At 41.5% G+C, this 23329-nt stretch overlaps 2 protein-coding genes across 4 annotated transcripts; one reads left to right on the forward strand and one right to left on the reverse strand.

Moving 5' to 3' along the window:
• Nucleotides 1-74: 74 nt before the first annotated feature.
• Nucleotides 75-15587, reverse strand: tbc1d2b (TBC1 domain family, member 2B). Of its 2 annotated transcripts, XM_035156179.2 has the most exons (13): nucleotides 14924-15580; nucleotides 13292-13442; nucleotides 11766-11940; nucleotides 10163-10314; nucleotides 9736-9989; nucleotides 7462-7899; nucleotides 7146-7256; nucleotides 6780-6976; nucleotides 5181-5675; nucleotides 4976-5093; nucleotides 4548-4733; nucleotides 3148-3269; nucleotides 75-2351 (listed from the first exon to the last, which is right to left on the reverse strand). In XM_035156179.2, exons 1-13 carry the CDS (start codon nucleotides 15263-15265, stop codon nucleotides 2156-2158), a joined length of 2937 nt encoding a protein of 978 aa, XP_035012070.2. In that variant the 5' UTR covers nucleotides 15266-15580; the 3' UTR covers nucleotides 75-2155. The 2 variants fall into 2 exon arrangements, with proteins under 2 accessions (XP_035012070.2, XP_035012068.2); XM_035156177.2 differs by having other exon boundaries at nucleotides 4976-5675; nucleotides 14924-15587.
• A 1872-nt stretch (nucleotides 15588-17459) lies between these two features.
• Nucleotides 17460-20681, forward strand: LOC118109785 (SH2 domain-containing protein 7). 2 transcript variants are annotated; one of them, XM_035157167.2, is made up of 8 exons: nucleotides 17460-17883; nucleotides 17969-18084; nucleotides 18505-18671; nucleotides 18861-18950; nucleotides 19179-19344; nucleotides 19426-19581; nucleotides 19661-20317; nucleotides 20411-20681. In XM_035157167.2, exons 1-8 carry the CDS (start codon nucleotides 17727-17729, stop codon nucleotides 20456-20458), a joined length of 1557 nt encoding a protein of 518 aa, XP_035013058.2. In that variant the 5' UTR covers nucleotides 17460-17726; the 3' UTR covers nucleotides 20459-20681. The 2 variants fall into 2 exon arrangements, with proteins under 2 accessions (XP_035013058.2, XP_035013059.2); XM_035157168.2 differs by having other exon boundaries at nucleotides 17463-17883; nucleotides 19661-20308.
• The last annotated feature ends 2648 nt before the right edge of the window (nucleotides 20682-23329 follow it).

Consider the following 23329-nt stretch of genomic DNA (forward strand, 5'->3'; position numbering starts at 1 on the left):
ACATGTCTGCTGTTTGGTCTGAAGTGAGGATTACTAAAGCGTTCCTTATAAACACCTACAGAGGGGACGACAAACTCAGTCAACCATTTTTTTTATTGAATGTGTGCTACGAAAACATAAGAGTGGCGTACGCTGACTTCAGTGACATAAAAGCTTTGCACTTTATACTGAGTAACAATGAACAAGGTAATTTAGAGATTTACAAACAAATCAATGGACTGCACAATAATATTCTGACACTTTAGGGATGTGAAAAGAAAAAGAGGACGAAAAGAAAAACTGAAGAGGAGAGGGTAGCTTTACATGTAGCTTATTCAATGTGAAAATAAAATGACAAAAACATGAAAAATGCTATTTAACAAGCATCAGAACAAGTGGCTGTGCATTGAAATAGAAGTGAACATTGACATTCATTTTTTAGCTTAAACTGAACAATTGCTAGAGAGACCTGCTCTCATGAGGATCATTTCATTTCATTTTAACATAGTTTTTTAAATCTACATTTCTATTTTAATAACAATTTTAACAAGGAAAAGAAAACATGGTCAATTTTGATGCAAACAAATGCTCTGTAAATAAAAGTAAAAGAAAGATAAAAGTTGTAAGTTGTAAACAATACATCAGCGAACAAGGGAAAAGGCTACGTGTCCAAACCTCGTAGATTTCAAACAATAACAAAATGTTGTTTAGCCAAATGAAAACATGGTTCTTTGTGTTTGTAAAATATTTTTTGACTGTAGTTAGTTGAACACCATGAATCATAAACCAGATGGTCACAGTGCTGGAGAGGAAACCGTCATGTCCTAGTACCTGGATGTGGAGGAGAGACAGCTGTTGCTCCACATGTTAAACAATCTCCATAGATGACAAATCATATCATCACTTCATTCTCACACAACAACCACACTGAAAAAGTGACTTCTCATCCTGAGCTGAAATCCAGCACAGTGATCGGTACCTGTGGACGCGTGTAAACACTGGACAGAGACCAATGTTGTACTGCCACACTGTGGACAACGAATGCAAATACATCAGCAATTTGAGATGAGGCTCAGAAATCCCAGCATTGGAAAGAAGTTGGGGTCAAATGTATGAAAAACACCCGAATCTTTGGGGAAAGAAGAATTACTGAAACCTAAATAATACATTAAGAGTAGAACTCTGAGGCAGAGGTAAATTACAATGCACATGTTTTAAAGAAGTTATGATAAAATACTCAGGTAAACAGGAATCCACTAATATGGGTGATACTATCAAATGTTCTCCTGACAAGGTCCAAAGGCTGTAACACAGTTTCACACAAGCTTAAGTGCAAATGTAGATGCACATCACTTTGACCTTTAAGACTTTTCTTTGGAATATGTAAATATTGAGTTGTATTTAATAATAAAGTAATTTGCAAGCATTAAAAATGAAATAATTCTGCCAAATACAGACAGATGATATTAAATGGACTTAACAATATTATCTCTTGTTATTTGAATCCAGAGATAACAACATTCCACCTGATTTCAAACTGATAAGACAGGAGTAAGATTTTGTTTTTGATCACAAGAGCTTCTGGACCACACACACACACAACATGGAATGATAAACACCCATTTATGATTTGAAGGCTCTAACACTTAAAGTTTAAGTTTTAGCAACATATTTCAGCATCAATAGTTCAAGTTCATCAACAGACAAAAATTGTGTTGTTCAGAACAAGTGGAAAAAAGACATTTCAGAGGAAATTTGAGTTGCGATGAAAAGAAGAGTAAACAATCATTTCTTCGACAGGTATAAAAATCTCCAACTTATTACAAGTTCACAGCCATGATTTCGAAAATACTGATTTGGACTGAAGTGAAAGTTTGAACTTGGCATTGGAGGATGAAGAGATAATAAGACAAACACAGTTTTGGCCGTCAGGTAAACACACAAGCATCCAGCAAATAAAGTATTTAGGAAATAAGGCAGGAATACTGATAGTAAGCCACACGGCCTTCAATGTTTTGGTCCTTTGACACGATTCCACCTCGACTTTGTATGAAGTCGATTGTTCCAGCATCAATGTGGAGACCAACTCCAACAGCTCTTTACGACAGAACATCCCTTTTACAACAGCGACACATCACTGGTGTGTGGAGGAGGTCTCTTCGTCTTCAGCTTCAGGTTAATTATCCTCCTCATCGTCGCTGACGAAGCTCCGTCCGTCCTGACTCGACTCCCTCTCCCTGAGGAAGGTCTGTCTGATGGCCTCCAGCTCCGTCAGCTCCAGACGGACCTTCTCCAGGTGGAAGGAGCGGCGGTTCTGGATTTGCCTCATGGGGAACGGGTTCATGTCCCCGAAGGCGATGCTCATCAGCTTCCTGGAAAAAAACAGAGACGGTGGAAAAACTGTTGTGTCAGTCTTGGATGTTTCATATTGTTGTGCAGACACTGTGCTGTGGATAGTACTGAATTTGACATCCTGTTGTCCCTGTGTTGTGTATTTGTTTTAGGTTACTAAGTGTATTACTTAGTCTAAAAGTGTATTAGAGTTAGAATTTTTACCTCTGCCAAGAAAGTTGTGTTTTTGTTTGTTTGTTTATTTATTTGTTTGCAGGATTACACAAAAACTACTCAACCAATTTCCATGACATTTTCTGGAGGGGTGGGGCCTGGCCCAAGAAAGATAACAAATTTTGGGACAGATCTGGATCAGGGAGTGGATCCTGGAATTCTTTTCACTTTGTTCAACATTGCCAGACGTTTTTCAAAATTGTCCTTGATCTCTAAGAGAATAATTCCTGGATCTTGATGAAAAAAATCTGGCACAAAAGAAAAAATATGAGATTGATATATATGAGTGTGCAATTTGGAGCAGTTCCAAATAAAATTCAGGATCTAGTGAATTTAAATGTGGTTTCATAAGGAGACTGTTGGGCCTTGGCGGAGGTATTCAGGCTACTGAGTGCCCTTCTGGTTGATTCTTGATTATTTAATGCTTAGCTACAGATGCAAACTCATACTGTAGATGAGCAGTATGAGTTTATATGCTCAGTAACAGAGCATGAGGACACAATCAGCTACTCCAGTGTAAATGACCTTGCTCCTTATTACTGCAGACACAGTGGTCTGTGTCAGGCTGCAAATACCAAAACAAACAGTTAGCAGTGACTGTACCTTGAATCCAGGATTGTTCCTGTGAAGTATCGGAGATATTTGAAGATGGTTGTGGAATCCTGCAACTTCAAAAACTCTTCCTCCTTGTACTTGAAGAGAGCGAGGGCGGAGCGAAATATGATCTGTAGAGGGGAAAGTATCAGAAGCTGTGAAATCGCCACTGGACTTTCCTGTGTGAACATAAACGATAATCCCATCATCATCTTTAATATGCAAGGTCCATTTAGAAGAATGGAGTTTTTATGACTTTTAGAGGAATGTCTGAAGGTAACAATATTTGATCAAAAAGTGAAGGTTCGCCATTGTTGCATTTGCTTAAATGTGACCGAACCTTAAAAGGTGGAAATACTCAGCTGTAGTGTTGACTGCTCATTTTACTCAAAATGTGTCTTTTATCATATAAAAGGTAGAAACTTGACATGTTAATATGTTTAAAAAGTCTCACCACGGGACTTTAACTTATTCGTTTTTTTGGACTTCAGTGTTTTGGGCCATTCTCACTACTCTGACTGCTTCGTTTTCAGTCAATGGAAAAACCCACTGGGCACTACACAGATATTGCCTCACAGTGGAGACTGAAAATGAAACAAAAATAAAGTGAATACTAAACATCGGGGAGCAAGAATTACTCCTAAAGACTGCTAATGTTGTCGTATATGCTGGATGTGTGACTATCAAACTGTGACCTAACAAGTTTACCATACAATACAAGAAGATAATAATAATATGCATGTTGGTGCTCTGTCCACAGTTTGGTTCTGTTGCCACCAAAGGGCCAAAACAAGTCCAGGTTTAATGTCGTATTCATTTATTGTGTTTAAAAACTGCAATGTAAAAACCACAGTGCCGACATGTAGCATTGATTTAGCCTGATACCAAAACTCCTTTTGGTTGGGGTTTTTTTTGGTGCTTTGTCAGAGCTTTTCTAACTGAACATAGATGTGTGATGTTGTCGAAAATGAGAGTATATTTAACTTGTAGATAATAGAACCAAAACAAAAAGCTAAAATAGGCTAAAAAGCTCAGCAGCTGGATAGTTAGGGGATAATTTCATGTGGGCTCCTCATAAAACTTTTTAATAACACAAAAGCATTTGACCCACTGTAAATAAATAAAGTCTATAAATAGATGTCTGGAGCTATACAAACACAAATGATTTTGAAGTTTTGAGACACAGTGAATTAATATGACAAGCAACTAAATATGCACTTGTGGGAACTTGTTTACACCCCAACAGAAAACATGCTATATATAGAAGGAGCATAATTTAAGCTCACACAAATAAACAGCTGCATCAGAAGTTCCAAGACGCTCACAGCATGCCCGGACAAATCCCAGAAATAGAGCGACAGCGTTTGAAAACGGAGACTCTGAGTTTTACTTTCTCTTTTGCCTCTTACCTTTGGACCTTCGTACAGGAAGGCGTCCCAGATCTTGAAGAGGATGTCGCCCACCACGCTGTCCACGAACACCACCAGGAACCAGTTGAAGGTGATGAGGGAGAAGTCGACCTTGTGCTGCTCAAAGTGGGCGTGAAGCCGCGGCAGCTTCTCGAACATCAGGTCCTTGAACACGCGCTGGTCAACCTGCAGAACCAAGAAAACAGAGGATTTTATTTTCACAGCAGGAGGAAAAACTTCAGAAAAAAGTCCAGCAGATAGAAAGACTGATCAGTGCACTGCATTCCTGCTCTGGTATGTCATGAGCAGCAGGCTCGGTCACATGAATATGACATCACCATCACAAGAAAAGAAAAAAACACTCCTGAGGAAGCAGCAACTTGTCCCGTGTTCTCCAGTATCACAGTATATCATTTCAGCTTGTTTACCTGTGAGCCAAGCAGAGTCTTGGTGTAATAGTCTCTCGGCATGAACACTTCCACAATAGCTATGAGGCTCCAGAAGGCGTCCTCTTGGTCCAGATAGAGCAAGGCAATGGCAGCCAGCCTGAGGAAATACATGCAATAAAAATGAATGGTTACAAGGCATAAGAGGAGAGAGGGAAGAGCAGGAAAACCAAATCCCCTCCAGTACCTGTTCAGTCCCTGACAGTAGCCAATATCTGGGTTCCTCCAGGAGAACGCCATCAAGACGTTCCTGAGTTTCTGGATGCCGCCCGCACTCGGAGAGGAGTAGTGCTTGTTGTTGGGCAAAGTACGCAGCAGGTCCAGCTCGATCTGCTTCGAGGCTGGGTTGGGCTTGTCCCTGGCTACATTCAGTAACGTCTCATAATAGTCCGGCGCCAGATGGTCCCGAAATTTCTTGACGTGGAAGGAGACACACCAGCGCCACACCTGGGACCGGTGCTCGTGCGGCACACCGCAGCGAATCAGGGCTTTGAGCTCAGGGGAGTGCACCAGGTCTCTGTTCATGGTGCTGGCCAGGTAGTTCTCCCACTTTACTCCTACGGACACCTCCTGGTTCGTCATGGACAGCGACTTCAGCTCCAAGGCTCTCACCTTCGCAAACAGCTTCTCCTCCTCCTCCTCTTCCTCAGGCACCGTCTTGAAGCCAAACACGTCGTACTCACTGAGGTTGATTCAAAACAGAGAGACAAAGTAGAAAAACTGTCAAGAATCAGTGACGCTCACTTTAATGCAAAAGATATTTAAACTTAGGCAACTCTGTTCTATCCAACATGATGTAAGGATTTCCTGAATTTATAATAACGAGTGCAGTGCCTGTTTGGAATGGGCTGTCCTGTGCTAGTGCTCCAGAGCTACTTCAGAATTATGAATTATTCCTTGTCATACGCGAGTCCTCCCTTAAACATGAAGTTTTTATAAAACAGTCTATGGTGCAGAGTGAAGTTAGAAAAATTGCTTTATCTGCAGTGAAGATTTTATAATCAGTGTTTTTCATCAAAATGAACCTGAATTTGCTTTAGTCCTGTTCACATGTGTGGCTTATATATAAGTTTGAAGTATTTATATAACATCATCCAATGCATGACGACTATTTCAGAGTCTGTTAAACAGTTGGCACAATCTTCAGTTCCAAGTTCTGTGGATGTTGTTGCAATGATGAAGCGTGGCACCTGTTACTTGTCAGATCTGTGTGTGTCTGATATGGTGAAATAAAAATTATCAAAATAGTTTGGTGTAGAGTTTGACCCAGTTACAGAAGTTTGCTTTAGTTTATGCAAGGACATAGAAGAACTTGATCCGTGGACTGACTATTAGCACACTGCCCCACCCCCACCTACTGCTACAGGGGCTGGTCGCCTGTTTAACTTTTTATTAATAATGAACATATCGCATGTACAAACTGCACCAGATCAAACACTGCACTTCCCTGGACCATTAAGAATACACATGTCAAGTGTGAAGTTGATAAGACGAATGGTTCTTGAGATATGCTTTACACCAACAGAGAGAGATTCATAGAGCACTAGATATATTATTAGACCCATTCAGCAGAGCCTGTTTTTCTGGTTTAATAAATGGGTGTCGCTGTTAATCAAGGTACAACAGGTCTTGTGACTCTCATGCAACAGTGTCTGTTAAGACTACTGGGATAATATCCGTCTCTCCTGAAATAGATTTTTCCATGATTTGTGAAGTCTACATATAACAGCATGTCCAGGGACTGACACATTTGCTTCTAATGTTTCCTAACATTTAATGTCCATACCTGACAGTGCTTGGTTTGAAGATGGGGTGCTCGTGCTGATCGGAGCCCTCTACCTGCAGAGCATCCTCTAACAATCTGGAAATGACGTCACAGGCAGGGCTCTGCTCCGAAGACGAACACACCGGGGTCTTCACTTCTTGAAGCAGCACCAGATATTTACTCTCCACCTGACACAACTTGGCCTCCAGGGCCGTACACTGCAGGAAAGGAAAAAAGCAGAGGATTACAATAAAGTTTCTGATTGTTTTGCACTTTAAGAATTAGGGGGCACCAGCCAAGCTCAACACTGGACTTCCCCTACCACTCAGACTTCCTGTTTCTATTAACAGGAAAATGCACCATTAACCACCAAAGACAAGGCAGTACCTTTGCTTCTAAAGCCTTTTCTCTATTCTCTGCATTTCTGCGCAACACTGTCAGCTCCAGGATCTCTTTGTTCAGGAACTTGTTCTGGGATTTGTAGCCTTGAAGACTGTCCTGAAAATAAAAAACACATAGTTTGTCGGGTTAAACAGTGAGAACCTAAGCACAAAAAGAAAATAATAATTGTGGATCATACACTGAAGCTAAAGAAAAACAAACTTTTCCTGGACTACCAATCAATTCCCACAGAATCAGTGCTCATAATCAGCAGCTTCATTGTCTCTCTCTAAAAATCAGGTTTAAGTGTTTTCCTCTGCACCTTCAGGATGTCCAGCTCCGGCTGCTCTTTGATTGGAGACAGTGAACTTGCATCATTTGGATTTCCACTGTCCTCAGGGCTCTGCTGCGACAGCTTCATGATGACTTCATCCTTAGCCTGGATGGTCTCCATCATCATACCCAGCTGCTCATTCATCTCCCCTACTTTAATCTTCAAGCCTTTCAGCTCCTGTTGCAGGCTCTCCTTCTCCAAGGCAAGACGCTCCATGTGGCCACACAGGGCCTGGATCTGTCCGTCTCTTTCCTGAAGCAGGTTCTCCAGCTGGGCGATTTCTTCCTGGGTTACTTCAGAGGCCTGGGCCTGGGCATGGGCCTGGTCTGAGGCTGTGGATGGATCAGGAGCCGGGGCTGGACAGCGGACTGTTGGCCGCTCGCTCTGAGACGTCCTGAGAGTCTGCTGCAGAAGTCTAACCAGCTCCTGGGTGATAAAAGGCAAAGTCAATTTGTCAACACATCAACTTGTAGGGTCAAAATTATGTTTTGAAATGACATTGCCTGGTTCACAGAAAACATGCATTTGAAGTCATAATATTACAAGAATAAAGTCTTAATTTAACAAGAAAAGAGTCATATTATGAAAATAAAGAAAAAAAACTATTTAGGAGAAAACCACCCAGAACACCCCTACTTGGCAGAGTTCCACTCTTTCTGGATCCAAAATCTTGATTACAGATCTCACTGTTTACGAAACCCCTTTGAATATCACTCAGAGGTAACCAACGATAACGTCACAGTCAACCACTAACACAATTTCCTAATATAGTGTGTAAATATAATACAGTTGCCTACATTCCTCATTTTAACACAGACGACAGGCTGTTCTTCTAATATTACTCCTTTAAAATTACACTTAACCTAATAATAACAACTTAATAATAAATAATAAACTTAATAGATACTAAATGTAATATTGTGACATTTTCCTTGTAATATTACATCTTTATTCAAAAAACTTAATTCCAAAAACATAACATAACTAAGCTTGCCAAATATTAAGGGTGTAAGTATTACTATTATGTAGTGTAATAATATGTAAAGTCCTACATTTTGCTCCACATACTAGTTGTATTCTAAATTAATCGCCACAATCTTGCAGCCTGTTACTGAAACTGACAACAAAACTCACGGAACAAGGAAGTAAATCTTAAAATGTCTTGACAAACATCAACTTGTTGTTCTAACCAAGCAGCCAAGTGTGAGTTAGTTCCATGAGTTTAGGGGCTGAAACGACCATCGTCTAATATGCTGCACTGAGAAAATGTGGCTAGTGTGCTTCCACAAACACACCCACATGTGTGCTCACACAGATGGAGACACAATATGTCACATGCAACAAATTTGTATTGCATTTCCAGTTACACAGAGACAACAACCAGTTGTCTCCAGAGTCAGTTAGAAATTCCTGCCTAAGTTGGAGCTGCTGACTCTTAACTACCTCCCAACTGAGGCGCACACACACACACACACACACACACACACACACACACACACACACACACACACACACACACACACACACACACACACACACACACACACACACACACACACACACACACACACACAAACAAACACATACACAAGCTAGTCTCTTAACACTAAAAACAAGAACAGGGAACAGCTCACCGGTGACTGTTTTGAGGAGAACTGTTGTTCCATCAGTTCTTGCTTTAGCATGACTTTACATTTTTTGTCTTCCTGTGTCAGTGAGAGAGTCAGAACTACTCATAGCTCTAACTCAAACACCACCACCACAGGCTCCAGCTAAATTCACTGAAATACTATTTCAAGCACTAAATTCTGTTGGGTAATCCCTCTGAAGTGGATGAGTCAGACATTATGAAGTCCTGACAATCTATCATTGTGAAAACCAATGAATGGAAAAATGTACACTTGATGTTTAATGATAAGAACTACTTAAACAAAAGAAAACATCTTTGAGAAAATATATTTGACATGTTATTGGACTTTTTAGTTTGGTCCATGTCCCATCCACTAACATGGAGGAGGAGGGGGGTTTATGATCTATATTGCATCCAGCAACCAGGGGGCGATCAAGATGATTTGGCTTCATAAACAGTCATGGCAACATGTTGATATAAAGCAATCAGAATGTTTACATTGATCAACAGAAGTTTTGTGTGTTTAGCAAACACAATAAACAATAAAATTCTAATACATTCCATACTCATTTGATTAATCACACTCCTTTTTGAAATGCTATTACATTGGGAGAGATAATGACAGTGTGTACCTTCTGACTGGCGAGCTCATCTCGGAGTTTGGCCTGTTCCTGCTCCATGCGGCTCAGTTCTTCCTGTTGGCTCTGGAGGCGAAGCTGCATCTCCAAAGGTTTGCTGCCGTTACACTCCACTGGCGAGCTCTCAGCACTGCGCGTCTCAGCACTGCGCCCAAACCTCCCAGAGGCCATCATGTCCCGAAGCAGCGGCTTCTTAGGCCGGGCCGAATTTCGCACAAAGTCAAATGTAAATGCAGATCCAAAGGAATCTGAGAGAGAAGAGAATTTTGTTACTTGTTGCCTGTAAACACAGTTTTGTGTAAGTTATGAAAGAGACTTCAGGAGCTGGATGCAAAAAATTGATACATTTCTTCTATGGGGAATGTAAGCAGATTATGAGTATTAAACCAGAAGTGTTTAAGGAAACATGAAGTGGACGTACGTCTGAGTGTGTCTGGGTGAGATTTCTGTTCAATGAAGTCCTTGGGCGGGGCGTCCACCAGCTCCCACTCCTCTGTGCTGTTGTTACCAGTGTAAAACACACTGCGCCTGTTCTCAGCTCCCTTGCCCTGCCGCAGATAAGACATGGAGTTCCTGACAGAACAAAAACCAAACAGCAGGGTGAGTAAGACCAGGAGTGGAGCTATAGTGACTGCTACTTTGTGCAAGCCGTTCAAATCCACAGACATCACGGACTAACTGCAGGGAACATGAAGTTCTACTCCTTGGTGAATAGTAACATAAGCACAAAGAAATCCTTTGTTAATCTATTAAGAGTATTGCCATAAATTCTGCTGCTGCTAATGTCTTTTTAAATTAAATACTAATCAATTATTTCATCGCATTGGAATAAATGGGAAGCTATGAATCATAGTTATAAAAGCATTCTTTAAAGTGAAAACAGCTGTAAAAGGCCACGACAAGTGTGACACTCAAGTTGTCGCCTGCCTCACACCTCGTCAGCAGACACATCGACCCCACAACCGTCACACATTAAGGACACAGTTTAACAAGTGTAGCTGCCCACAGAGCCCACATGATGAATCGCACTTCACTTTAGGCCTCAATAAGCATCTTTTAACCTCAGGGCTCTGCTGTTACAGTAAAGGCTAATTTATGCTCAACGTTAGATATGTGTACTGAAATGGACGGAGCCTAGTGTCTATCCTCGGCACTCATTTTGTGCTCATCTGTGCACGTCTTCTGAAAGCTTCAGGACACAGATGAAACAGACGAAATGTAGCAGTACCAGAAGTAATCCTGGGGGGGCAGTGTAGCCAATAGTTGAAAAGAGATGATCATAGGACACGAAGAAGAAATTTCAACAATGGTGGAGACTTTACGAGTTGGTAAATTGAAACATCGCTGCTTACAACACGGCAGCATTTGCGTCTTTCTTAAGAAGCACATTATCAGAACCTTCTCCACCGTCGCCAACATAAAGGATACATGGAAGTATGTGGGCAGCGACAGTTTGAAACCCACGTATCACTGTTCGTACGTTAAGGCAGCATAAATGAGCCTTTACACTTTTTAGATTTAGCCGCTTCTGATCGCATCATTAGTTCTACTCGAAAATAACACACTGACAGACACAAAACAGGTTCAGTTAGCAGCTCTACGCACCCCATTTCATAAACATTTTATTAAATTATCAGGACACAACTAGTTGCTCTGTATGTGTCTCAGGAAACACATTTTGCCTTTTGAAATACAGGAGGCTAAATCATCTTAGAGCAGACTGGTATGGAGGGATGTCGTGTGGAGTCAACAGCATCGCAGCTGAGTTGCTCCAAGATTACCAGAAGGGGAACTCTTGATGTCTCAATACTGGAGCAACTTGTGAACTGGATGTAACCATTTCCTCTCCTGCTGACAACTTCAAGAAGAACGGAGGAGGTGTTTTGTTTCCTCACTACAGCTCTCTAGGGGCACACGCTGCAGCGGACAAACTAGCTGCACCTGTTCAGCAGGGACTCGAAACAAAGACCTGATATGTGATATCTTTTTTCAAAAACTGTATGTACGATATAACTGAGCCTTACTTGAGTTCTGTACCAAGGTTTTTGAGCGAGAAGTTGAGAGGGTTGGTGGACACAGCGGAGGCTCCTCTGGCCGTCTGAATCCCCACCATTGACCCGCCCTCTGTCTCCGTCTCCATGGCAAAGTCGCTGCGGACCTTCTCCATGCTCTCGCTCAGCTTCTCAAAGATGAAACCATCTGAAGTGCAACACAGAGACGATGAGAATAACATCGGATCAATACGACAGCACTCGCCTCACCACTACTCCTTCTTAGGATCTTGGATTCATCTTGTTATTTTTAGATTAAATGACACCAAAGGATTCCAAAATAAAGCAAAGAAATACCCACAAAGCTATTTACAGCAGGATACATGCCTGTGGGTTCATGAGCAACTCTCTAACAATCACTGTGTTGCATTTCTAAGCCCAGCATGCTGACTATACATTTTCATCTTTGTATGAAATTAACTCGGAAGATGTGGGAACGTTGTATAAAAGGGAAAAGTGGTCGCAAATGTGTTTCACATGATCTACAAATGTCAACAATGCTTTGTATGTACTTGTGTGTTATCACAAATGTGTGTTTGTAATTTAAGCAATTTGAACACATTTAAAATCATTTCACAAATGCACACTTCCAAACCTGAATACATTTTTACCTACAGCCTTTTTTAACTTGGCTGCAACGCTGTTTACCCCCGAGACTCCAAAAGTGTTTTGTGGACTCAAACACTTCACCCACCCCTCCATCGGCACAGTGGTGAGTAGATAATGAAAGAATTGGGTGAACTATCCCTTTAAGACATTATTCTGAATAAGACATCATGTGAACAGCATGTTCTGATCTTATCCCAGATAAACATAATTCAATTTAGACATGTGGAATATTCTAATCTTAGATAATAACGTCCTGCTGGAGTTTTCACAGCATTGTGCGACAACAACATTCAACAGTTGCCAACTGCTTGAGGACGCATTGTCCTGAGTTCCAGTGTAAACAAGCAGTAGCCTGATCAGACTATGCTATGTAACATGTTGCTCTATGAAGCTCTATAAATGCACTGTACTGTAAATGCTAATGGCCTGGATTTATTCTGACATGTTTCAGCATCAGATGTTTGTGAGTAAACGTTGCAAACAGCAAGCCTGATCCACAACAGAGCACTGAACTCCCGAGATCCTCCTCCTACCCCTCCTATATGTGGACGCAATTTTCCAAATGAGAGCCTCTGGAGTTTCTGCGGACTTTCTCCGCCTGGCCTCCTAGTATAAAGTTTGCAGAAACTCAATGTGAGAGCACAGCAGGGGATCCTCCGCAGGATTCACCGCTCGATAAAACCACTCCTACATTCTCTTACTGTTAAAACTTGGGAACCTGGCAACAAAATAACTCAACTGGTGTTTGCAGCAGTTGTGTCAACATCAACCCATCAGATACAGGTGTTTACTTTCAGCTGGTGCCCGGACATGATGAAACAGAGCAGTGACGCGAGTGTCGTGTCCACAGCGTACATTCACACTGTGTGTACCTGTGTGTGTCTGCCTACCATTGTCTTTGCCGACAAGGCCAGTGGGAGGGTAGGCCAGGGTCGGGGAGCTCCAGCTGTCTCTCTGACCGGAGCTCCGAGTGCTGCTGTACTCCCAACGTTTCTGCTGCAACTGCTGGAGCCAGAAGTTCATCACCTGCCTGCTGGGGGCCTGGAGACACAAACACAACAACACGAATAAGAGCTTTCAGACGACCTGTGGATAAAGTCCAGAGAATTCGTTCCGCACTTTACTCGCCGTTTGCTTTTCACACATGCACAACGCAGCGGGGGGCTCTCAGCACCGACGCGTTCACAACAGCAACAAATCCTCCATATTATTCAGGTGAGAGGTCGTGCAACCGGGTGCAGCAGACAGGGGCAGGAAGTAACATTAATTCTGCTGTCGCCTCTTATCACCACAAACTCTCTAGACACCTTCGTCAGTGTCTTCTAGGTGTGTCACCGTTTTTTCGCCAGGAGAGATTTGTTTTCTTGTTAATTTTTCATCTGTTGCGTGTAAGAAGCGTCAACAACCCCCCACAGAGAAAGTCTGCAGATAATCCGGAGGCTCTCACTCGGACATTTATGCGTTCACACATGCACCTCCTGCTGAGAAAGTGCTGAGAATCTGCAGAGTTCAGTGCATGCCTGAAAGCACAAAGGGTGATTCATTTGCATGGATAAAAAACAAACACTTCCATTAGTCTCAGAGGGCCAAGTGTTTGCCCAGGAGGCGTTTTGAGTTCAAAGATTAAATGACAACTCACACATCAATAGTAATGGAACGACACCCTGTCTGGATGCAAGATAACAGCTGTGGAGGCAAATTAAACATATGAAACAGTTTAAATATCAGGTTACTAAAAAGATCTGTCAAGTGAAAGAGCGCAGATCCTGGTTTCAGTCTCTGTTCCTGCCTCAGGCCATGCAGGCGGGCCTGGTGTTAACCATTCACTCCATCTGCTTCAGCCTAGGCAGCAGCCAGGAGGAGTGAGACCACAGGGCCCTGGTTTGGCACTGACCCCGGTCACAAGTCACATGACAGCAGCAGAGAGGGCATCACATGAGACACTTTAAATACAGTCTATAGCTGTGACACTTTTATATAAAGCCTATGGCTGTGACACTTTTATATACAGTCTATGGCTGTGACACTTTTATATACAGTCTATGGCTGTGACACTTTTATATACAGTCTATGGCTGTGACACTTTTATATACGGTCTATGGCTGTGACACTTTTATATACAGTCTATGGCTGTGACACTTTTATATACAGTCTATAGCTGTGACACTTTTATATACGGTCTATGGCTGTGACACTTTTATATACGGTCTATGGCTGTGACACTTTTATATAGAGTCTATGGCTGTGACACTTTTATATAGAATCTATGGCTGTGACACTTTTATATAAAGTCTATGAGCTCATGTGCACTTAAATCTATGTTTAAAAGTAAACACACGGATCTGGAAGACATGACACTTGCAGATTTCCTTCACAGTGACTAAACAGTGTGCATGTGAGACTAGATGACTGTGTCCAGTGTGAATGGGTGTGTCTGCCTCCCCTCACTCAGAGGAGGAAGTGAGAAATCACAGCAACACAGCCTCAGCGCAGCCAGGAGTCATCACACCTTCAGCTCCTACCTTCAGGAGGAACTCCTTCCCGGCGGTGCGGATCTCAAACTGACCCTCTTCCCCCTCCACGTCGTAGCAGAAACACGCGTCTCCCACCTCGATGTGTCCGAGCGGCAGCCTGTCCTGCGGAGTCTTGAAGTAGTACAAGTAGCACTTCCTCGGGTCGTACACGAACCACCTCGGCTTGTAGCCCCTCAGTGGCCCCTTGCCGGACAGTTTGTTCAGGTAGCCGCACAGCCTGGAGGCCTGCTCCTTCGCGCCCTCCACCTCGGCCACGTCCATGGACCTGGCGGCCGTGATCCGCGGGGCCGCCGCGGGGCTCGCGTCGCTGCCATCCTCCTCTTCGTGCATCTTTCCCCAACTTTCCTCTTCTTCTTCTTCGACTTTTCTGTGCAGCGGCGGATGCCCACTGCTGCTTCCATCCGCATGACTGTCTGCCTCCTGCCCCGGGGGAGCACGGGAGATGTAGTTCACTTCAAAGTGTAGTTCATGTGTGAGGCAGGAGCGCCGCTGGGTGGTGCTGTTTCACAAGGAGAGCAGCAACGTGACTTTTTCTTATTTTTCTACTTTTGATTACAACCATGTGCAAAAAATTTGTACCAAAATAATAAATTCAATATAAATTAAATTAAATTATAGAAAAATATAAAAAAGAAGTTAAGTTATAATTAAATTTGTATAAAATATGTTCTTCCTTGGGTCATGGCCCACCCCTCCACAAAACGTCATGGATATCAATTGAGTATTGTTTTTGTGTAATCCTGCTAATAAACATACAAACGCAGGCCCAAACATGATCTCCTTGGCGGAGGTAATAATACACATAATACACAAAAAGTAAAAAAGAAAACGAATAGACTACATTGTGATGCTAGGGGATAACTGAAAGTGAAATAAAATATAAAATATTTATATGAAAATATTTAACTTGTTACCTGCTTTTATAGGTTTGATAGCTTTTTGTTTTGTGGGATGTCAAATTGAATCAGCGTATCATCAGAAATCCCTCCTGAGTGCTACAAAGTCTCCTACAGTTTGAGAGAAAAGTACCACTAATGTTAAAATGCATTGTGTCATTGGGCTGAACGAGGGATGTTTTTTATTCTTTTCAGAGTTTAACAGTTTAATGATATGAGATCTAACATCATCAAGACTTTGTAGTGTTACTGCACCTTCTCTGTGATAAAGTCTCAATCTGTAAAGTACCCCTGTAACTTTACAGCTATAGATAAATGTAATAGTAAAATTAATGTATGTATGATACTGGATGCTTTATAGTTGCACTCTTGTTATAACATGATGCATGTGGGAAAGAATAGTAGATGGGTGGTCTATGTTTGGAAGTGCACCTATACATTTTTCCCATGTAAACTCTTTTATATAACTGCAATGCAGTTTTACCCATGGTTTAAAGGAAAGTGTAAGAAAAACTGATGTGGTGCTTTTGCACTGACATTTAACAGGCATCAACACACTTGTGACCTTCTAAAGACCCACATCCTCCTCTTGGATATGTCGCCAGAAGACTTCAAAACGATCTTAAACCGCCTCCTGGCTGGCAACTGTCTGATGAGACAAATCTGCCTCTTTTTTCTACATATATCAGAAAATACTGTACTGCACTGCAACTGTTGAAAAACATGTACGTCTATGTTCCTTGAGCATTGTTAACAATTCATTATGTTCACATTTACATAGTATGCACAAATAGTGATTATATGGTAATTTACAAACACAACAGAGAAAGCATTTGACCCCAAACCTGTTCACACCCCCAGAGGAGCAGATGGTGACTCACAGAGACATTTAAAACCAGAAGACGGCACCGTTAAAGATGATGTTGAAATTCTAGGCCCTGGTGTGTTGCAATACTTAGTCATAGAGGGGAAATATGTACAGTATGTACTTAGTGATAGGGCTGGTATTTGTTTCCTCTTCATGTCATGATAGCATTGACAGATGAAGTCGTCTGTGTCCCTCGCAGGACTGTAATAAACTAAATAAATCTTTAAGTGTTATATGGCCTTAGCTTCGACGAGGGGGCCGATGGGAGGAGGATGGGAAGTTTTTTTCAAAGTGTGGCCTGCTCTTGACTTTTCCAGGATTACCTACCCTAGCTTTAATGCCGGCTGCATTGGTGGATCACGAGCCTCTAACTTAATTTGATTGTATTTTGTAATAATATAAACATAAACAAAATCCAAACCACATTGATCGCAGATGTTTTATCAGTTGAATTTACAGTAATAAAATCCAGTCTCATCCCGCTCAGTATGACACAGACTGTTTCTGGTCATTGTTCTCCCCCACGGGGGGTTCCTATACTGCTCCTCGCCATGGAGCTGGAACTGCTGGAGGTGACTCATGACGACTGTCTCAGCAGTGGAGGGTATGAGTATTTATTTATGACAAACACGGCTGGGAAATATCTGATTTAATTTGGGTTACGACTTCCAATGTCTTTGCAAGTTTTCTCAGATATTTCCAGTCCTTCATACCTGCCTCAACAACTATAACCAGAATGTATTGTAAAACCAAATGAGGAAACACAAGAGATCAACATGGTGACGCAGCTCAGCTCCCATTACTACAGTAAATCAAACAGTCTGTGGGTAAAACAACCTCCTCCTGCAAATGAATGCACCCGTGTGCACAAACCACATTTTCTGTACAGTTCTTTTTCCGTCTCTCTTCAGGAAGCTCTTGTTTGTTCAGCCGCCTCTTTCATGCAAATGAGACGTACAAACTGTTATTGTGTCGTTGCCGAGCATCACTGCTTTCCAAGCTGGTGGAAAAAAGTATGTAATTCTAAATGTCATCTGTCTATATCTCCTCATGTCTGGGAGTTGAACTCCCTCAGAACACCTTTGATAGCAGATCACAGGCTAATGAGAAGATGAGAGAAGGGTTTTTAATGTTTGCTGAAATGGCTCCAGGTTCAAACCCCACACGGTCAGTCTCAGGGGAAGGTATGAACTCTATCAAGAAACAACAGCATCAGAGCTTTATATCTAAACAAGAAAGAATCAGTGTTAATTTCTTCTCTTTTCCTAGGGGTTGAGAGGTGCGCACCGTACGGGAGACAGAAACCCAGATTGGAAAAGATCTTCTCAGGGTCGAAGGATCCAAAATCACCCTCCTTCAGGAATTGTCTGAATCTTTTCTTCAAGGTAAGAACACTGCTTTAATGAACACTCACTTATCTCACCTAAAGAAAACAATTTAATAACATCAGCAGGAGAGAAAGTCTATTATTACTTAAATTTTACTATTTTAAATCTACGATTATCATTTAAATTTAGATAGTCTTTGAACGAATAGGGAATACAGCATTATTTTTAAAGTCAGAGAGTTCTTTGAACATTTTGGATTCCGCATGGATCTGTGATTAAACAGTTAATACATGTTATACAGTATTAAAAAGTTGCACATGTGAGTAACAGTGAACAGTTTTTCCTGCAGCAGTGATGATATCATCGAGCTGCTTTGAATTTCTGGTTGACACCTCCTGGAAAATAAACAAATGAGTTCTGGATGTTAGGAGACAATAACAGTCTGTCGTCACTGAGTGTCTGTGTGGCTCTGATTAGGACCGAGCGAGGATGGAGCCCAGAGAAAAACACAGGAGTTCTCACGCTGAAGTGACCCAAGGAAAACTGAGGGAACTGGCATCAAAGTGGTTCCTAGAGACTCAAGTGCCCCACATCGTCCACAACGGTTTATTCCCCACCTGGTTCCTGGGCTTCATCACCAGAAAGTAAGTATCGATTGAGGAAAGCGTGTTAAATATTAAACTGCTCGAGACTACTCACTTTCTTTGGACATAAGCCACCTTTCTTTCTCTTTTTGAATCTACCACTCTGTTCCTTTAAACCATTTACATCATGCATGTGTACAAAAAAGTATTGAGTATTAAGTTTTGCGTCTTTTCTACTTTTATCTACAGGGATGCTGAAGACATACTCAGAGAAAAGGAGCCGGGCTGTTTCCTGGTGCGTCTCAGTGATAAGGCCATCGGGTACATACTCTCCTATAAGTAAGTAATGACTTAGTATGAACATTGTGTTGTGTTGTGTGGGTTGTTGTGTGTTTCTGTGTTATTTCAGTAATTTCCACTAAACTCCAATTCAAATTGTTATCATTTTACAATCAATAGAATCCAAGAAATAAGCATAAAGTTTTTGACGCAAAAATTTGATCAACTGAACAAGGATGTATTGTGCAGAGACTTGAGGCTTAAACAAACTGTTTTTTCTTGTTGCAGAGGCATAGATCGGTGTCGACACTTTGTGATAAACCAAAATGAAGAAGGGCAGTTTGTAGTCTGTGGGGACAGTAAGGGACATGACACGATACCTATGCTAATAAACTTCTACATGTCGAGCCCCATCGAACCGTTTGGAGAATTTCTGACATCTTCCTGTTCTGAGGTGAGTTTAAGTCACTTTATTGGGGTAAAATTTATCCAGAATGAATAGGTCTGACTTTTTTTGTTTTTTGCCTTCATGCAGGTGCTGAACGAAGAGCTTTACGATACCATCCAGCTCTCTCAAAAAGAAAAACCTGTGGCTTCCGACAGAGCTGGTAAGAATGTGCCAAAACAACGGATTGACTTGCCCGCTGAGCGGCCACACACTCAGCCAAGGCAGAGCAACAGGACACTAGAGGTGAGTACAGTTGAAGTAAATGTAGAAGAATCAGTATCTCTGAGCAGATTTTAACAAGATGGCTTGTTGTGTCAACCAGGAAGTACCACCTTTGCCTCAGAGGAACAGGCACTTCGACAACGGCCCCCTGCACAACCAGGACAGTGTTTTGTACGCTCAGCTCAGGAAGCAGTCACCCAGGGAGAAACCAAGATCCCAGCACGTCTTTCAGGGCCATTTACCCGGAGACAATCCAACGAGGCCCGAGAGATCCACCAGCCAGAATCAGACTGTCAGTCGGTGTAGTCCTCCGTCAGGACAAGGACCGTCTCTGTACCCCCAACTCAGCCTGCCAGAGAGCAGCAATAGAAGGTCTGGTCCGGACTACAGCTCTGACGGGGAGCAATTTTACAGGCTGACTACACCCCCACACACCCCACCAAGACTTTCCCCCAAGCCCGTCAGACAAGCCACGCGCAGTCTCCCACAGTCAGACCCATGTGGTCTAGGCCCTGCCCTTTATTACCTGGCTGGTAAATCTGGCAGCCCACACAGTGCAGCGCCTGAGAGCAGCTCACTGACATCAGAGCAGAGCAGTGAGTCACTGTACGCTGAGGTCCCTGGTGTGGCCCTCTTCAATCACCCCTCTGAAGACAACACATACGAGCTGATTCCTGTGCACGAGGACTCAGTTCATCCGAAAACCAACAATAACACTTACGAGCCTCTGGAGGACTTCAGACCCAAGGTAGTAAAGGTTAGCAATGTATTCAAATGTTTTTCATTCAAATTCTGAATTCTTCACATATAATTGTCATTCATCATATTTAATAATGATAATCTTCTGCAGAATGAGAAACGCAAATGGCATTTCCCTGAGGCCAAGTGGAAATGGTGAAGAGGCTCAGTAACCAGCCGCTGAAGGACATGTTGACTCTTGCCACTCTGACACTACTGTGCTACTAATATACAACCTGTGACAACTTATTTTATATGTTCAACGTAGACTTACGTGTTCATAGATATTCAAATGTCTTTTTGTTTTGAATGTATTTATTTAAAAATGATGATGCATTTGCATTTTCCAGATGAGCCAAATAAAATGCACATTGTATACCGAACTTTCCCAAAACCACTTATTTAACATAAATCCATACATGGATCAATAGGGAAATTGTGTTTCCTCAAGACCTATTTTATTTCAACAGAAACCATGTGGTCAGATAAAGATGACAGAGTCTGCCAGGCAGACGAAAAGAAGAGTTCAGGCTCTACAGTTTAATCACTGCCTGCTCATGACCCTCATTTCATTATTATTCAGCTGATACAGAGCTGGGTTCACTGCAGGGATTTAGGATTTGGGATGTGATCATTTGAATCCTTCTTGAGATAAAGGGAAACGATGTTCAGCACAGACCTAAATATGGAAACTTAGTGACTGTACAGAGGGAAAACATATGCTGTTTACCGTGCACACTATTGTGCAGTGCAATGTAGTTTTTGTTTAGGGAAATTTTCCTCATCTGCAGATACAATATTGAGCGTATTCAATGTGCTCTATGATTTTCAGATTTCTCCGAGTTTTGGGGATAAAAGGAGACATGTTAAAAAGTTAAAAAGACATCAGTATAAATATATTTCCTAGTAAGAAACAAAAATTCAAACCAGCTGCACCAAATTTCACACACTTATAAATTGCAGTTCCATAAACATGCCTGATTTTTTTCAACAAGATGCATGAATTATTCCCTGGGAAACTGATGAAATGTAAATAACACTGAGAAATAACAGCCTATCTTGCAATTCTAAAGAAAGTTATGCACCTACATGAAAAGTATCCTAGTAATACATGATTATGTCATGATGATAAAGGGGGAAATGGGGAAATTCTACAAAACCCTCATGTTTAGGTCTATTGTATTTACCACTTCACTAACGGGAAACTTGATTTGCATACAGTTTTCAAATGTCTGTATATGACAGCAATGGAGAGAAATGAGGCTCAAATGTCATTTATTGTATTCATCATTTACTGCTCTTTTCATTTCCAATTACAGTTTTTGTGATCTCAGTAGAATTTCCGTGAAGATAAAACTTCAATGACAATATTTAGATATTTCTGAAACTTTTCACAGTTGAAATCCTGATGATAAAGTATAGATGGGAAACAGAAGTTAGTGTTTCTTATAAAGACAAAGAAGATGCCATAACTACCTGATTATCTATAATGAGTTTGTGCGATTTACACAGTTTAATGCAAAATAAGAGAAACACTGAATCATATGTGCTGTGATGTGGAAATGTGAATTACAATAACTCAAGAGATTACAAACACATCAAAAAAGCATTTCCCCTACTGGTAACACTTAAATCCCCATAAATGTACCATTCACAAGGACATAAACATGTAGTTAATTGTGTTAACTCACTCTAATATTGTTTTTAACAGATATAAGGCTAGTTTATCAAAGTGAGTTAATAAATGACTGGTAACACATTTTACAGACTATTCTTTAAAATACTCATCCTCTATAATAACTTGATTTAAACTGTTTACAAATGTGTTAAGAAACTTGTGAAGCCATGTTAAGGTTGATTCTTGGTCTCAGAAATAGTAACACATTCAACTCAAAGGCCACTTACTGGTTTTCTCTCTGCACTTTCCATCACATGGCATGGCCTTCATCAGCGGGGGAGTTTGCTCAGTCATCGTGGAGAATGAAGAAGTACTTACGGATGAACTATCGTGGCTTTCAGCAGAGAACATACCTCCACCACATCCAAAACAAGCCTGCACATGATTACCTGGTTCTCATTGAAGAACTATAAACCTGATCATCTGAATGGTTTATTTGTCATAAAACATAGTTTAAAAAGTGAAAAAGAAAATTCTGTATCCGCCCTTTAATCTGCACCAAAATCCTTTTCTTTCTTTCTTTCTTTTTTCTTATTTGGTTCTAAACCAACCAACATCACAGACAGTGGTAATAAATATTTCCTAAATACTTCCTTCCTTCCTCCACTGTCGTCGTCACCATCTGAAGCAGCTCAAATGTAAATAAACAAGGTCCCGAGAAGAGAGACCAGCGTGAGGTTCACTCAGTTTCCTCAGAAAGTGTTGCTTACCGTTGGGGCTGCTTTACTGCCCAAGTATCACAGCGAGCCAGAAGCTTCTCTGCTGGAATCATAATTAACAGATGTTCTCGGTTATTTAATGAGGCCACACAATCAGCACTGCTCAATCCTTGATACTGGCCTCATAAAGGGAACTGGAGATAATGGAGAGAATTAACTGGCTGCCCTGCGGATTGCACACTATTTAACTGACTTCAACATCCGCCCTCCACACTTAGTACCAAGTCCTCTCTGTTTTAGCTGGGACGGTCTTTAAGATTGAGGCTCTGTTGTGTACACTTATATTTTGATGTTTGCTCAGAAGCTGCTTGTTTGTTTTTTTGTCTGCTGCCACATACAAGGTCCATCTAGCTCGCCATCTAGCAGGGATAAAGACAGTGGTACTATATTCCTGAATCTGCTCCCTGATCCAGATCAGCGCCAAAATTGAATGGGTTCTTCTCTGACCAATAGTGCATTATTCCATCAAGTGCTGTTGCAATCCCTCCAGTCCTTTTTGTATAATCTTGTTCACAATCCAACAAACATACAGGCAGGGGTGAAAACATAACCTCCTTGGCTGAGGTAACAATAGATCATCACAATCTGAGTGAACACAGTAGAAATGTTTTAATTATTTATGTATATGTCTTGT

Source organism: Hippoglossus stenolepis, chromosome 5, assembly GCF_022539355.2.
Source record: "Hippoglossus stenolepis isolate QCI-W04-F060 chromosome 5, HSTE1.2, whole genome shotgun sequence".
Classification (NCBI taxonomy): Eukaryota; Metazoa; Chordata; class Actinopteri; order Pleuronectiformes; family Pleuronectidae; genus Hippoglossus; species Hippoglossus stenolepis.

Coding starts and splice junctions, on each gene's coding strand:
- LOC118109785 (XM_035157167.2), top strand. CDS start 17,727: ATGTCATCTGTCTATATCTCCTCATGTCTGGGAGTTGAACTCCCTCAG. Junction 18,085..18,504: donor GTCTGAATCTTTTCTTCAAG/GTAAGAACACTG, acceptor GGCTCTGATTAG/GACCGAGCGAGGATGGAGCC. Junction 18,672..18,860: donor CTGGGCTTCATCACCAGAAA/GTAAGTATCGAT, acceptor TTTTATCTACAG/GGATGCTGAAGACATACTCA.
- tbc1d2b (XM_035156177.2), bottom strand. CDS start 15,265: ATGCACGAAGAGGAGGATGGCAGCGACGCGAGCCCCGCGGCGGCCCCG. Junction 6,977..7,145: donor AAAAGGCTTTAGAAGCAAAG/GTACTGCCTTGT, acceptor CCTTTCCTGCAG/TGTACGGCCCTGGAGGCCAA. Junction 3,270..4,547: donor TCCTGTACGAAGGTCCAAAG/GTAAGAGGCAAA, acceptor TCCCCTCTACAG/ATCATATTTCGCTCCGCCCT.